General features: G+C 32.8%; 1 protein-coding gene across 1 annotated transcript; it reads right to left on the bottom strand.

The window, feature by feature from the left end:
* Positions 1-420: 420 nt before the first annotated feature.
* LOC123670122 (U-scoloptoxin(01)-Cw1a-like) lies at positions 421-16554 on the bottom strand. Its single transcript, XM_045603628.1, has 4 exons — positions 16468-16554; positions 5106-5312; positions 1833-1975; positions 421-1307 (listed from the first exon to the last, which is right to left on the bottom strand). Exons 1-4 carry the CDS (start codon positions 16552-16554, stop codon positions 1205-1207), a joined length of 540 nt encoding a protein of 179 aa, XP_045459584.1. The 3' UTR covers positions 421-1204.
* Between the last annotated feature and the right edge of the window lie 385 nt (positions 16555-16939).

The raw sequence follows: 16939 nt of genomic DNA, 5'->3' as shown, positions 1-16939 counted from the left end.
ACCTTTTTGCTAGACCTCACTTTCCAACTGTCGATGGGGATATCGCAAACGAATTAGCTTTACGCATCCCTGTATCTAACCTAACCTAACCTGCGCCTTCATGATTATATATGACAATAGGCCGATACGTTAAATTATAATACTTAATTTTGGCTTTAGAATCAACTGTAGAGTGCGTTATTTTTTTTCTTATGTCTTCAATAACGAGAATAAGACCTTTTATAGTTATATTTTTAATATGTAACAATATAAATTGTTAAATTTGTCACTCAAGAACTTTAATATGAAATAACACCAATATTCGTGTTGCCTGTTTGTATAGACCCCTTTCTCGGTCGTCCTTAATTATTATTATTTTTAGTATCTTAAGCTTTATTGTTTTTTTATTACCTCTCACTTAAAAAAAATAAAACAACAGTATAAAATGTTAAACTATTTTAATGGCGTCTTATATACAAATCAAATTTCTTAGTCCATTAACATTATGAGTATTATTCTAATTTGTCAACTTCCTAAAATTGCAAAATGATAAAAAATGTAATGACTGTGATACTTGTGACGTGATAATATTAGTAAATAATCATGAGATATTAAAAAAAAACTCATGGATATTTCATGGTTATTTACATCTTAATGAAATAAATATGAATATGAAAAATGATAACATTATGGATAAATGAATGTCTTCTGTAACAACAGGGATTTCGAATTCTAAAGACTAAACTTGTGTCCTAACTTTTTACAGTGAAAGATCAAATTTACAAAAAAAAAAGAAAAGAAAGAAGTAATTTTAAAACGAAACTAAAGCGATTAAAATTTTTAATTTAGCGCGAAACTAAATAATTCAAATACAATATATTATTAAATAATTCCTAAACCCCTGCGTTTACAAATATTTGATTTAATGAATTTGTGAAATTGAGCGTGTAGCGTGTGTAATAAATATTGTAAAACTGTCGTCACCTGTTACACTTTAGTTTATCAAATAATTCTCATAACATCTTATTACTTTTACTTAAAATCAACTCAATCTGATTCATAATAATTAATGGTAACATTCACCACAAATTTCACAATGCAATAATAAAATACAATATTTGTTGTTTCCTTCATAATTAATTTAAATTGTTTTCTTCACATCAAGTTTAGTTTGAGTTTAGAGTATACTGAAACTATAGTTTGTTGGTGACGACATTAAAGTAACCTAATCGTGTATCTTTCTATAGTAAATGCCGTGCGGCGCCTCTTGTAGCTCTTCTGGTTTCGGCTTTGGCACGTAGGGGTTTTTCAGGGGATCTGCGTTCAACCTGAAATCGTATTATTATATTTATTATCACAGCAATATGTTTACGCAATAGACACTTGTGATGTTGTAGCATATAGCTTTAGGATATTTACAATCAGAATTACTACGATTATTATAATAATAACAATCGCATAAAAATCACGACACATCGGTTTGCTGGTGACAAAAAGGTTAACTGAGGCTGCTGTACCCACAGCAGTAAATTTTCTGCTCAAAATATAGAGCAGCCCGACTGGGGCAGTACCTCGCCCTTACAGAAGATCACAGCTAAATAATACTGTTTTCAAGCAGTGTTGTGTCACTATTGGTGAGTAAGGTAACCAGGGCTCCTAGGGGGAATTGGGCGTAGGGTTAGGAACGCAGTTGCAATGCTTCTGGTGTTTCAGGCGTCTATAAGCTACGGTAATCGCTTACCATCAAGAGAGTAGTACGCTTTTTTGCTGACCTAGTTGTATAAAACAAAATCCATTTTTGACCGAAACTGAGTTGGTATATATTGAATAAAATAATAAAAGTTAAAAATTACTTGTAGTGTTCAATAGCTTTCGAGCAGTCGACGTTGTACCACCAGTCACAAGCGAACTTGGTCTGGTCGAAGAGAGTTCCGTTTGTGCAGAGGAATGAAGCTCCCTGGTGACCCTCACGACCATCGTGACACACGTGGTATGCCTGAGCAAAAAAAAAATTTTTTGAGGTAACATACATAAAATACAAAAAATACAATCGAATTGAGAACCCCCTTCTTGAGTGTGAAAAAGTACTCAGCACACGAATATTTTTTCGAAAAAACGCGACATCTAAGTTCTATACTATCCATACAACTAATCAGTATCACGGACAACTTTGTCTAAGTACAAGTTTTGTAATCAAATATATCAATATAATATTTAAACAGAGATTCAGATTAATATTATTTGAGTCCAACTATTCCCCACCCAAAGATTGTATCTCGCGAAAATTTCGTCTTAATTAATTTTATAGATACAACGCGATTGAAATTATAATTACGGATTACGAGCCCCGAATTTCAGGTTAGTCAGAGGACTAACAATGTCTTCAAAGTTATTTAATTTACGGCAAATTGGTCGGCCATAGTAATTCGCTACGTGGAATTTCACTTAAAGAACATGATTATTTGAACGAACTAAAGGTTCAATGATTTTGATGAGGAAACTTCAGAATATTATCGGCATTTCAATCACAGATTTGTAAATGAAAGGAATGAATGGGTTTGATTATATTACGATTTTCAAGTACTGATAGTCAACATTATTATAAATATTATGACACATAATAATATTTCAATACTAAATAAATATCAGACGGAACACAGATATAGAAGTAGAGAATAGAAGAATGAAATATTGTGGGGTCTAAAAGGACTAAAATAATTTCAAGAAATCTTTAAATCTCAAAGGAGTTGTAATATTAATTATCAGTTGGGAATGAAAAAAAAAATAAGAGATATTTGTTTTCTTCTTATTGACAAACTTATGCAAAGAACCTTCGTTTATTATTACCGTACTACAGAATTTTATAAAACCCTTTTGAATCAAAATATAATTTATTTATCATATTATATTTTAATTAAAAACAGAAATATTTTAATTTAAGCATTTCATAATTACACCAATTCTAAATAACTATAAAAGCGACTTGTTCTTAATAAATTAGTAAGCAATTCATCTCTGTTGACATTTATAAAGACAAACGCAATTAAAAGAGGCGGGCAAAGGCAACAGAACCGACTTTCAAACCATTAGCTAAGACCTCAGAACATGAATTTCAACGTAAAGGATACTTATACATCTCATTACACACTCATATTTAGAACTTTTGAGAAAGAAATGGTATTTATACTTTTAGATGTAAATGTGTGAACAAAAAATTAGTGTAATTTATGACAATCGTTTAGAATAAAGCTAATTTAAATTTATTTATTTTATTTTATTTTAAAAATACATAATATATAGAAAAAATGTGACATTTTTTTTTAATTAATTTTAAATAGAACTAACCGTGTGTTAAGAAATATTAGTTCAATAAATCTAACTTGATATCACTTTTGTCTTTATAAACTCAAAATGAAATAATTCATATATTAAACTTTAAATGTATTTTTTTAATTTTGACACACCGAGGTTTTATCAGACTACTTAAAACTACAGAATATAAATTTTAAATGTCGAAAAAACGAAAACACTGTAGTTAAATTAAAAAAAAAACAATTGTGCTTTAGACCATACGACTGAAATAAAACTTACGAAACGTAACGCTCTATCTTCACTAACTTATATCTCCCTCAAAACTTCCTTTCGCCTCGTCCGATCACACTTTTTGTAACGCTCGTTACGCATTCACTAGCTTACACCCCAAATCAAGCGTGCGTAAAGAAGTCTTACTATAATAACATTATAATTATAATAATAATGATATTATTATTTTAGTAAGACTTCTATTACCTATATATTTATTATATTATAAGTATGTATCTATTATATGTTGAGCAGATGGAGTGACATCCAGTATAATGATATTCTATTAAGTAAAAGTCACCTGAATCAAAAACAAAGGCAATTCGTATACTATTGCTTTTGCTACCATGCAATGACGAATTTCCTATCAATCATATGGTGCAATAAATAACTACAAACTCATAGTTTATAGATAGTCTAAGATGTCTTATAATCTTTTGTTTGCTCTGCTTCTTGGGAATGGTTTTCGTTCTTAATATAAAAAAATCTTTATAATTATTTTTTATTACAAACTTTATTTTAGACGGTAATCATTCTACTGTAGACTAGCGGAGTCGTGACTATCTAGTGAGTGTATCTCTTATCTATAGACATCCTATAATTAAATTCTAATAACATAATGTGCTTTGTGATTACGGCCGTAAAGAATATAGCCACCCCCTCTCTTCCCGTGGGTGAATGGTGAGAGATACTATCTGGCTTAACAGTTCTCAGGGCTAAACGCTAGTAATGAAAAATGTTTAGAATGGATGATCCCCAATAGAGCAGGCTCAACTTTAGAAAAAATGAAGTTCAAGAGTTCAATGAACTGAAAATATTACATGCTCCTTTGAAATAGTAGATACAATAAAAATATACATGTGGGTAATAACTAAATAATTTCGGTGTAAATATATTGATCGCTATGTAGCTACGGTAATTAAGAATATAGCCACCCTCTCTTCCCGTGGGTGTCGTAAGAGGCAACTAAGGGATAATACAGTTCTACTACCATCTTGAATTTTGAAAAGCCGACCGATGGCAGATTAACCATCCAAATGCTGGTTTTGAAATACACAGGCCGAAGACGGACAGCAGCGTCTTCGGTACAACAAAGCCAGCCCTGCGGTCACCAACCCGCCTGCCCAACGTGGTGACTATGGGTAATACACATGAGTTCACTCCGTTTTTGGCGTGAACTTGTGTAGGCCTATGTCCAAAAGTGGATCGAGCGATAGGCTGAAGTGAACACTGTAAATGCGAATATTTTTTTTTATTTGTGATTTTCGATTATACCTGAATCGTATCTTGCGTAATGTACTTTTTTTTGCTATTCACTCATATCCCATATTCATACGAATCATCATTGTCTTCTTTTTTCCTTATTCATTATTTATTTATCATTACTGTTTTCCCATCTACACGTTCATCCACATTCATACAAACGTAACGAATGGTACTTTTACAATCACTACCTTATTATGTCCCAAGATTAAAGCATTTCTGACATGTTTAAATTACAAAAAAAAAACGTAATTCTTAATTCATCGTCAAATGTAACTCACTTGGCATCCAGTCTCTACATTCGCGTACATGCCAGGGTGAACTGGCACATGAGCGCATGAGAAACTCGTCTCTGGCACGCTGTGGTATATAGGGAAGTCGACGCCTGGCGTGCCAGGAACATTGCGTAGGTCCTGTGGCTTCTCGTGCTCTCTCAAAGGCTTTTTGTACACCGCTTGTTCATATTGGAATGGATAGGGCTCGTACTGCTGTAACAACATATTTGGTTAAATATAAGGCTAAGATCTAGACTAGGTAAAACCGAATTAGAAAAACTGAATTATGGGGTTTTTGCGTGTGGAGGGTGTAGGGGAATCTATACAAGGTAACACTGTCACACCTCAAAATCCCATGGTTATGGAGATATCCATGGTTAAAGTTTTGAGGTTAGAAGAAGAATTTAAAGCTATTATAATACCTTTGAGCTCGTACTGTTTGCATTGTGTGACAAATCGACACTTTTACACAAAATAACGCGTCAGACATAATATTCTAATAAAATTAGTAACATTGCGTGCTAGAATATAGGTTTAGAAATTCGAAAAATACCCAAAACCGAATCGGAGCACCCCACTGTCCACGTGGTCTTGGTCTGTCCTACCCCTAGAGTGTTTTTTTTGTGCCGCGGAGGCGCGGAGGGAGGGGAACCCCATAACCATGGGGTTCTGAGGTGTGACAGTGGTACCAGGGGTAGCGTTCCCCACCCTCTCCCCCCCCCTTCCCCCCACGGTCCCGAAATTCGGTTTTACCTAATCTAAAGCTTTACCAAATATAATGTTAACAAAGACTGTCGTTTTGTTTATTTCTTATAGGCTTTGACTCTACAACTAAACATTTTTTTTTAATTAATGATTAATTATTTTAAAATTAATGAGCAATACTATTTATTACTTGTAGAAAACATGAAGGCCTATATAGAAAACTTATGTCCAGCAGTATATAGTTAACAGCTTCAGATTATAACACTGATTATCAAGAAATAACACATGCTATAAAGCGTTGCTCTATGACTTCTAACAAAATAACCGTAACAACAAATGTCGATGAAAGTAAATTGGACGAAACATCTTAATTTTAAAAATTTAAGTGAATATTAATATTTTCAACTAATATTGTTAGATAATTATGTAATTAATAACAATTTTCATGGTTAAATCACAAAAAAATACAAATATTTTATTACGAAACACATAATAAATATTACCAATAAAACTTAACCTGTTGATTACACCACGAAAACGTACTTTGCTAATCATTATTTTAATCCACTTCAATGCAAAATAGACTCTATTTAAACCGTGTTAAGATTGTATTTAGATTAAATCAATCAGATATTGTTGAGCTGAGGTCGGGACCAGCGAAATGTCTTAATCATGTCGGCAAATTGTCCCACCTTGAGTGAAAGGTGGACTAACAGAGATAATCGAATGTTATATAACATGTGGACAACCTTGACATAGTTCTACATTAAGGCTCAATTGTCGATATACAAGCGCTTTGTACGTGTTTCTTTAATGCCTTTTAATGTCAAATTTTTTTTTTTGTATAACTAGGTCGACAAACAAGCGTATGGCTCATGGATGGTAAGCGATTACCGTAGCTTATAAACATCTGCAACGCCAGAAGCATCGCAAGTGTGTTGTCGACCCTATCCCTAATTCCCGCCAGGAACTCTGGTCACCTTACAAACCAACAGAGATACACCACTGCTTGCAAGCAGTATTATTTAGATATGATGTAAGGTCGAGATACTACCCCAGTCGGGCTGCTCCGTGTTTTGAGCTGGAAATTTTCTTCTGTGCTCTATTCAGTTTTTAAATTATAGAATTACCTGTAGTAAAATAATTGCTTAAAATCGTTTCGTGTAGAATCTATTTTTTTAGTACATTTGAACTTAAATCACTGCACGTATTTCATTACGGATGCAGATGGTTCGGAATTTATTCCAAGAATCGAAAAAGATTTCTTTCTGCTAATTCGCCTTGTTAACAAAAAAAATTCCCCCGGCCTTTAATGTGTAAACTTTTTGAGGGCAATACTAGCCTGATTTAGAACCCACAACTTCGATATGTGAAAAAATGACAATATACAATGTTAGATGTTAAAAATATTATATTACAACAAGCAAATCGTTTGTAAATTAATAAATTAAATATTGTTTAAATACCTTCATTAATTTACAACTACAAGACCCATGCTTTGTACAAGTGATTCTTTATTATATATCTTTTTTATTTTATTTGATATTTCTGTTTTCGAGTAGAATAAACAATATTATCATTATTGTACGTACTAAAAAAAAGTATGTGTCAGCTCCGACGCTGGGGCTTACTCCTTCAGATTGACTGTCTAAATAGGCACAAAAAAGGCTTACTAATCTAAGAAAAAGTTTAATACCATGTCAATAAACGAATCAATTAACGCCATCTATCGGAACCCTAATGGGTTAACAAAAACTTAACGAGGTCATTCGCTCATTAGATTTTACTTCTGATATTTTTTTCATATCGGGGCCTTATATAAAACTCGATTCTTAAGGACTAAACTCCAAAAAATACTCTTTTAAGGTATTGTATTGTTTAAAGAAAATAGTTGTGTTTGCGGGCAAACGAAAAAAAAACCGACTTCAATTATATCGACAAGTAATACAACGTAGGTAGATGAAAAATAGTCAAGTAAATACGCATTATCAAAGATTACTCCAAAAGTTGTAATGACATCTCGATGAATAAATGTGACCATATAATAAAAATCGGCTTTCGATTAAATCAAAAATCATCAAAATCGGTACACCCAGTAAAAAGTTATGCGGCTTATCGAGAGTTTCCCTCGATTTCTCTGGAATCCCATAATCAGATCCTGGTTTCCTTATCATGGTATCATACCGAGGATATCTTCTTTCCAACAAAAAAAGATAAACGGTTCATAAACGACGAAGTTATCCCCGAATATACATAAATATATATATACACGGTCGAATTAAATAACCTCCTCCTTTTTTTGAAGTCGGTTAAAAAATAAAATTCATTTCATTAAGTCATCATGCATTAAATCAATCTCTAAATTACTTTGATTATCACTAAAATCTTATAGATGGTGATGGTGGGCGTAGACATCCGCTAAGAACGAATTTTATGAAATTCGACCCCTAAGGGGGTAAAACGGGGGTTGGAAGTTTGTGTGAAAGTCCCATGTTTTTGAAGTAAGAGACTTGAAATTTAAAATGTATGCCTTATAGATGATGAGAAGGTGTCCAAATAATGTATCTTTAGAAATCAACTCCCTTTTGGGGTTAAAACGGGGGATGGTAGGTTTACTCACTCATCACGAAATCTCTGAAACTATAACATCTACGAACTTGAAATTTGGCAGATAGGCTTCTTATAGGATGTAGACATCCGCTAAGAACGGATTTTACGAAATTCGACCCCTACGGGGGTAAAACGGGGGTTGGAAGTTTGTATGAAAGTTCCATGTTTTTGAAGTAAGAGACTTGAAATTTAAAATGTATGCCTTATAGATGATGAGAAGGTGTCCAAATAATGTATCTTTAGAAATCAACTCCTTTTTGGGGTTAAAACGGGGGAGGGTAGGTTGACTCCCTCATCACCAAATCTCCGAAACTATAACAGCAACAAACTTGAAATTTGGCAGGTAGGTTCCTTATAGGGCGTAGACATTTTCTAAGAACTGATTTTACGAAAATCAACCCCTAAGGGGATAAAACGGGGGTCGGAAGTTTGTATGAAAGTCTTATGTTTTTGAAGTAAGAGACTTGAAATTTAAAATATATGCTCTATAGATGGTGAGGAGGTATCCAAATAATGCATCGTAATCTATATGTATATAAAAGAGAAAGGTCGCTAACTCACTCATCACGAGAACTCAAAAACCGCTGGATGGTGTATCCATCCAGGTTGGACAAAGATAAAATTTGGCAGGGAGGTAGATTATAGTTAGCAGACGTCCGCTAAGAATAGATTTTACGATATTTCACCGCTAAGGGGGTTTAATTGGGGAAACATATACGGCCAGAAAATAAAACTAAAAATGTGGTGTATAGAGAGGTTTTATAAAAATAACTATTAAATTATACTAAATTGTGCCTTTTAAAAAGTTACTCAGTGTGATAAGCATTTCAAGTGACTTAAATAAAAAAATAATTTGCGTTAAACATCTTAATAGTAATGCATATCTTCATAACCACGCGGACGTTAGTCGCGGGCAACAGTTAGTGTATTATAAAACAAAGTCCCCAAAAGTGTATGTAATCGATGCGCTCTAAATCTACTGAACAGATTTTCAAGCGGTTTTACCATTGGAGAGAGGTCTCCACCATTGGCAAGAGGAAGGTTTACGGAACGGCTAAGCCGATTTTAATGAGAGTTTCACTAGAAGTTTGCCGGAAAAACTTTGTGACACACTAATTTCAACGCGGGCGAAGCCGCGGGCACAGCTAGTTATATTATAATTAAAGTTTATTAATACAATTACAAAATCGCCTTCTAGGAGATTCACTTCACTAATCTATAATCATTCATCTACAATTACACAATCAAATAATAATAATTCTAAAATAATAATTTACTAAAATAACACACACATTATCAGTTACTGCAGAACCCATTATCTAATAACCGCTATTAACTGCTCAATATACATGCTCTGTTCCACTTATTTTAGTAAATGATTTTAATCTTTATATCATGGTAATAAAGTTTACTTTTAAGAATTTGACTTAATGGCGATTAATATAAAAGCAATAGCACATATCATTCGTCTATCAATCAAATAAATATATCGTGCTTATTATACATATATAGACATTACTAAACAAAAAACTATTCAAAAACGATATATTTAGCGTGGTTTTTATTTTCCTTTAGCGGAGCTCGATATTTCGACGTTAACTGCGAATTCACGAGACTGAAATTTGCGGATAGATTTTGACGGCTTTAGCAATGTCAATACCGAACTACCTCCTTTCTTACACGTTTAACATGGTAAATATCCCGTTTTTTAATAGTTTTAGTAATAGAAGTATCCATGTTAGTCTAAAATCTTATTTAGACATTATGTTTCGTTAATATGATTCGAAAAAAAATATATGTTATATTATAGTGCAAATAATATTTTTTGGAAAAGTTTTATTTAGTTTTCAAATAAAAACGTGTGCTTTAGACCACACGGCTGAAGTAAAACTTCTGCACAATAAGTCTGCGCTGTGTCTTAGATATACGATATGTTGGCTGGTTACGAAAGGGAGAGAAAATATGTGCTCGCACTTCTCTCTCTCTTTCTTGCACCGCCCGATCATTTTTTTTTTTCAATTTATTGACCAATAAATAACAAATACATCACAATTTGCAATTTAAGTACCACGAAAATTGCGCGAGTTTTTCTGGGTACAGAGAGTCACTCAGTTAATTCCGTTTGTTTTTGTAAAAAATATTTTTTAAAACTTGATTTGTTTTTCGTGGTACTCTTATACATTTCTTGCAGTTCGTTAACATATTCGGGTATTAAGTAGTCGTCAGTTCTCTTTCCATACTTATTGTTAGTTTTTGGTAAGTGATATTTAAAGTTTGAATCAAGTATTACACTTTTCGTAACGCTCTCGTCACGCATTCACCAGCTTACTCCCCAAGTCAAGCGTGCGTAGAGAAGTTTTACTTCGATAAATGAATCCTGAACAATCCAATAAAACCTAATAATACTGTCGTGACAAATTTCTGTTATGATATCAATTTATGTTTAGAAATAAACGTTAAATTAAGGAAAGGTTTGGGTTTATTTCGCCACGCATTCTTTTTACGGAATGTAGATAGTCAATATTCAGTCTTTGGTAATATTGTCCCAAAAATTGTCAGAGATATTCTATTACACAATATTTATGAATATTTACATAATTTTCCTACAAGGGTTTCGGACCAAAACTATCAATTGTCGTTATTTTAAAAAGATTTATTCGTGCATAATTATCAGACCTGGTAGTCTTTTTTTTCTTTCTGAATACAAAAAAAAAAAAAAAATTATTTTCGTTTATACAAACTCGATTCTGGTAATACCGAACAAAAAAAAGTTGTACAATTTGAAATATTCGGAAATTATTCGCCAATATATAATAATACATTTTGACAATTCATTTTTATAGCCACCTCAACTCTTATACTTCTTATCAATACCTACTAACATTTCTAGAAATCGTACAATGGGCACAACTGTACGGGTTGTGCAACGTCGACTGCGCAAGCGCCGGTCGGCCGTGACTAGAGAAGGGTTCTCTCACCCAATCCCTTGCCTTAAGCGTTATCTAGACCAGTCCAAATTTCTTTTTAGGGCCTAGTAACGTACAAAATTATTTACCTTCGAATTACAAGGACGAAAGCTAAAAGAACTTGTTAACTTTTTATCCATGTATATGTTTTTTTTTTTATATCATATCAAAATATCATTTCTATGTTACTAACTGTGTGCCGCGGTTCTATAAGATTTGCGCGTTTAAACAAACAAACTTTATAGCTTTATAATATACTAGCGGTGCCCGCGGCTTCGCCCGCGTTGAAATTAGTGTGTCACAAAGTTTTACCGGCAAACTTCCAGTGAAACTCTCATCAAAATCGGCTTAGCCGTTCCGTAAACCTTCCTCTTGCCAATGGTGGAGCCCTCTCTACAATGTTGAAACCGCATGAAAATCAGTTCAGTAAATTTTGAGCGAATCGATTACATACACTTTTGGGGACTTATAATACACTAACTGTTGCCCGCGATTACGTCCTCGTGGTTATGAAGATATGTATTACTATTAAGATGTTTAACGCAAATTATTTTTTTATTTCAGTCACTTGAAATGCTTACCAAACTGAGTAACTTTTTAAAAGGCACAATTTAGTACAATTTAATAGTTATTTTTATAAAACCTCTCACCACATCTCACCTCATACACCACATTTTTGGTTTTATTTTCAGGCTGTATATGTTTCATACAAACTATCAACCCCAATTAAACCCCCTTAGCGATGGAATATCGTAAAATCCGTTCTTAGCGGACGTCTGCTAACTATAATCTACATCCCTGCCAAACTTTATCTTTGTCCAACCTGGATGGATAGACCATCCAGCAGTTTTTGAGTTCTCGTGATGAGTGAATCACTGACCTTTCTCTTTTATATATATAGATTACGATGCATTATTTGGACACCTCCTCACCATCTATAGAGCATATATTTTAAATTTCAAGGCTTTTACTTCAAAAACATAAGACTTTCATTCAAACTTCCGACCCCCGTTTTGTCCCCTTAGGGGTCGATTTTCGTAAAATTAGTTCTTAGCGGATGTTTACACCCCATAAGGAAACTACCTGCCAAATTTCAAGTTTGTAGCTGTTATAGTTTCGGAGGTTTCGTGATGAGTGAGTCAACCTACCATCTCCCGTTTTAACTCCAAAAGAGAGTTGATTTCTATAGATACATTATTTGGTCACCTTTCTACCATCTATAGAGCATACATTTTAAATTTCAAGTCTCTTACTTCAAAAACATAGGACTTTCATACAAACTTCCAACCCCCGTTTTACCCCCTTAGGGGTCGAATTTCGTAAAACCCATTCTTAGCGAAGGTTTACGCCCTAAAAGAAGCCTATCTGCCAAATTTCAAGTTTGTAGGTGTTATAGTTTCGGAGATTTCGTGATGAGTGAGTAAACCTACCATCCCCCGTTTTAACCCCAAAAGGGAGTTGATTTCTAAAGACACATTATTTGGACACCTTCTCATCATCTATAAGGCATACATTTTAAATTTCAAGTCTCTTACTTCAAAAACATGGGACTTTCACACAAACTTCCAACACCCGTTTTACCCCCTTAGGGGTCGAGTTTCGTAAAATCCGTTCTCAGCGAATGTCTACAACCTATAAGGAGCCTACCTACTAAATTTCAAGTTTGTAGGTGTTATAGTTTCGGAGATTTCGCGATGAGTGAGTCAGCGTACCATCCCCCGTTTTAACCCCAAAAGGGGGTTGATTTCTAAAGATATGTTATTTGGACACCTTTTCACCATCTATAGAGCTTACATTTTAAATTTCAAGTCTCTTACTTCAAAAACATAGGACTTTCATACAAACTTCCATCCCCCGTTTTACCCCCTTAGGGGGCGAATTTCGTAAAATCCGTTCTTAGCGGATGCTTACGTCTTATAAGGAACCTACTTGCCAAATTTCAAGTTTGTAGGTGTTATAGTTTCGGAGATTTCGTGATGAGTGAGTGACCTTTCGCTTTTATATATATTATTATAGATTAGTATCGATAATAGTTTTGTCATTGATTTTATAAGATGTTTTTCACTCATGTACTATGACATAGCACTGGTTGTTACGATTATGGGTGCTGATTCAATCCTCACTCATGGCAAACTTAGGCGCTTAGGCTTGTGTAGACGGGACCAGAGAACTTATATCAGTTATACTGAGTGTATCATCACTCAGACCAGAGGTATTGCTTTAACAATTCATATCGTTATATTTACCTTTAAACCGTCAATTACTGTAATCAGCGTCTTCAAGTATGAATACTATTCAACTGTATTATTTTAAAATATTTATGTAAAAAATGTGGAAGATTGAAAATTTTTTTCGTTCGTTCTAAACAACGGCGCAGGTACGGAACCGACAATTTCATTGTAACGCCAACAAAGAGCCGGGAAAAGTTTTAACTTAAGAATTTTATTAGTTTCACGGGCAACTTTTCTTATTTCTCGCTTATTACTTTTCCCATTTATCCTTAAATAGAACTAATGAATCGACAATCACCTTTCAGAATCATCTTTGATAAGACTGAATATAAAATTATATAACTATTTCGAACCTTTATGTAGCTTGTGCAAGATCATACTTTATGTAATAGGATTATTTTTAAGAGACATTTAAAGCTAATATATAAGTAAAAGATTAACATAAAAACGATGGTTATATAACAAATTGTTTCGCTATTCCATTCTCATTTAAGAATGATCTGAGTCTAGCTGCTTATGTTTATTTTTGTACTATCTACTGCCAACACACATGAGATTCCTAGTTATTGGGATGCATAGTTGTTATTAGACTTTACAAGGACCCATTGAGTGAAGTATTGAGTGACATATTTAAATAATATAATCATAAAGATATAAATAGTAACATGTAAATATAAAAATAAACAAAATTATTGTGGAATATATGAAATCAAACATAAAATGAGAAATGAATAAGTTGAAAGTAAAAAAACGAACAACTCGAAGGTGAGAATACGCAAACACCTCTGAATACAAATTTGACTGAGTTGAAGTTTCTAACAATTTCCACTTTGTGAAGCTTGATCAAAGAAATGAAACTAAAAAACAGACCTTACGAAAATGAGCAAATTTAACCAAGGGTAATTCTCCTTTGAAGGGCTCCGAGGGTAGTCCGAGGGAAATTGCTAAAGTTAGTGTTCCCTTATGAGAAGCGGAGTTATTACTTATAGATGTAAGAACTCGTGCCTTTATCGCAATAATTCCAGTCCGAACACCAATTATATCAAAAGTTTCAAGTGAAATACGCACCGCTTTGCAAACTTTAAAAATTATAAAGATCTTTATCAGTATTTATTGCTTTAAAATACTTCTTATCATTTATTTTCATTTATTTATATATTATATTTAATATTAAAACTTGGAAATGTAATTTTTTACTATGTTTAGTGAGAGATAAAATACATTTTTTTATTTCTTAACCAAAACTTCTTTTGTCATTGAGATTTTAAATAATTGTGTTTCCTGGTAAACGAAAAAAAACCGACTTCAATTACATCGACAAGTAATACAACGTAGGTAGACGGAAAAATAGTCAAATAAATACGCATTATCAAAGATTACTCCAAAAGTTGTAATCAGACCTCGATGAAATTTAAATGTGACCACATATTAATCATCGGCTTGGATTCAATTAAAAATCATCAAAATCGGTAAACCCAGTAAAAAGTTATGCAGACTTTCGAGGGTTTCCCTCGATTTCTCTGGGATCCCTGATGTATATATATTACGGTCGAATTGAGTAACCTCCTTTTTTAAAGTCGGTTAAAAATGCGTTTTGACAATACCATCGTTATTTTAAAGCAAGTAAAGCTGTAGATTACTGTTGTTATCAGAAATACCTTATGATAAATAATAATAAAATTAGTCTTGATAGGGTCAAAAAAACCTACATATACATGAAAAAAAAAATATAGCGTTAAAAAGTTACCATGTCGACTGCTTTATTATAATATTACAAAACTCAACCATAAAACATATAGATACGTTATCGAATAATTCAACCTTTTAACTAAAACGTCACAATTCGTAAAACCAATCAGAGAAACGTGTTCAATTTGTCCAAACTGCCGAACTCGGAGGGAAAACAAAAAGCGTTCCTGTGCGTGTCGGAAACGTAACTACGTAGTTTTTATTTTGAACATCGCAATATGTACTCCCAGTACTCGGAATACTCCCAAACTTCGACAGTGAATATATTAGTTTTCCGAACTATACTTACGTATTAATCAAAAATCGAAAAGCTCAACTACAACTCGTTACTCAAATGAACAAAAAGCTTACAGGAGTTACAACTACATATTCTGTTGCAAACCGTAGGTATTTTCATTACAACTTGTTTATAGCTTTTTATTTTGCATAAATTCGTTGTATTGAATTTTGAGCTTATATCCCAAATGTATCTAAAAGGTTATTTCTATTTTCAAATATTTAAACAAACCCTGTTATTTTCGATAATACGGAATTTTTTTTAAATAATTATTTAAAATCCAATTAAGTAAACAGTTGCGCTACATCAGCATTTTACACAATTAAATTTAAAAAGTAATGTTGATAAATTAGCATTTACTGCTAATTTCTATATTAATTATATTATATTCTAAATAACAATATAAATAAATAATAACGTTATAAAATAAAATAATCTCAAAAATTTTCTGATAGACAAAATCGAATTAAAAATTCATCACTTAAGAAACGATAAAAACAGAGGATTCTAATGAAATATTTATCCTTATACATTTTTGATACTACGTACCAAAATTTCCGTCGCTTCCGCTAAGATATTTGGACGATGAAGTTTAAGTTACAAATATTTAATTAAATCTAGGACTACTTGTATTGTAATTGTTTTCAAATTTAATTTGAGTAAAATACTAAAATCGTATTTCAATAATTCCAAAATATTATCGACATCAATTTACAACAATAAATTAATAAAAACTATTTAAAAAAAAACTTCATTACTTTCACTATTATTTATATCAGTATCAACTATTAGGCTTTACTTAATACAATTTAAAGTTTGTTAAAACTCACTTGTAAGTATGCCGCGTCAGACACAAAACCTAGGAACAGCGCTCCAGTTAGAGCCCTAAGCACAGCTTTGCCCATTTCCCCACACATGATTGTTTCTTTGACTCTGTATACAACCTGCTACACTGCACTAAATGTTCTTACCGACTGCGAAAATGATGGCCCCCACTAGAGAAGTAATGAAGTGGAAGGGTGGTCCCACCAGCAACAGATATAACGTAATAGTTCATTTTTTAACATTTGGTCATTACACAATGTAATCAAGGACGAAGATTTTATGCGTTTGGAAGATGAGATTATCTATATATAGGTATATATGTTAAAAAAATTCTTATTTGTATCGATCACGGCTAATCAATTTCGTTTACGCTTTTTTAATTATTTTTTTTTTATATTTCGGGTGGGAAAAATTAATAATATTTATATATTATTAAAATCAGTTTTGAATTTTCTCAAGTCAAGACAATGTCTGTCG

This window comes from Melitaea cinxia, chromosome 4 (genome assembly GCF_905220565.1).
Source record: "Melitaea cinxia chromosome 4, ilMelCinx1.1, whole genome shotgun sequence".
Classification (NCBI taxonomy): domain Eukaryota; kingdom Metazoa; phylum Arthropoda; class Insecta; order Lepidoptera; family Nymphalidae; genus Melitaea; species Melitaea cinxia.
Note: the sequence above shows the minus strand (reverse complement) of the source record. Positions and strands in the feature narration are given on the sequence as shown.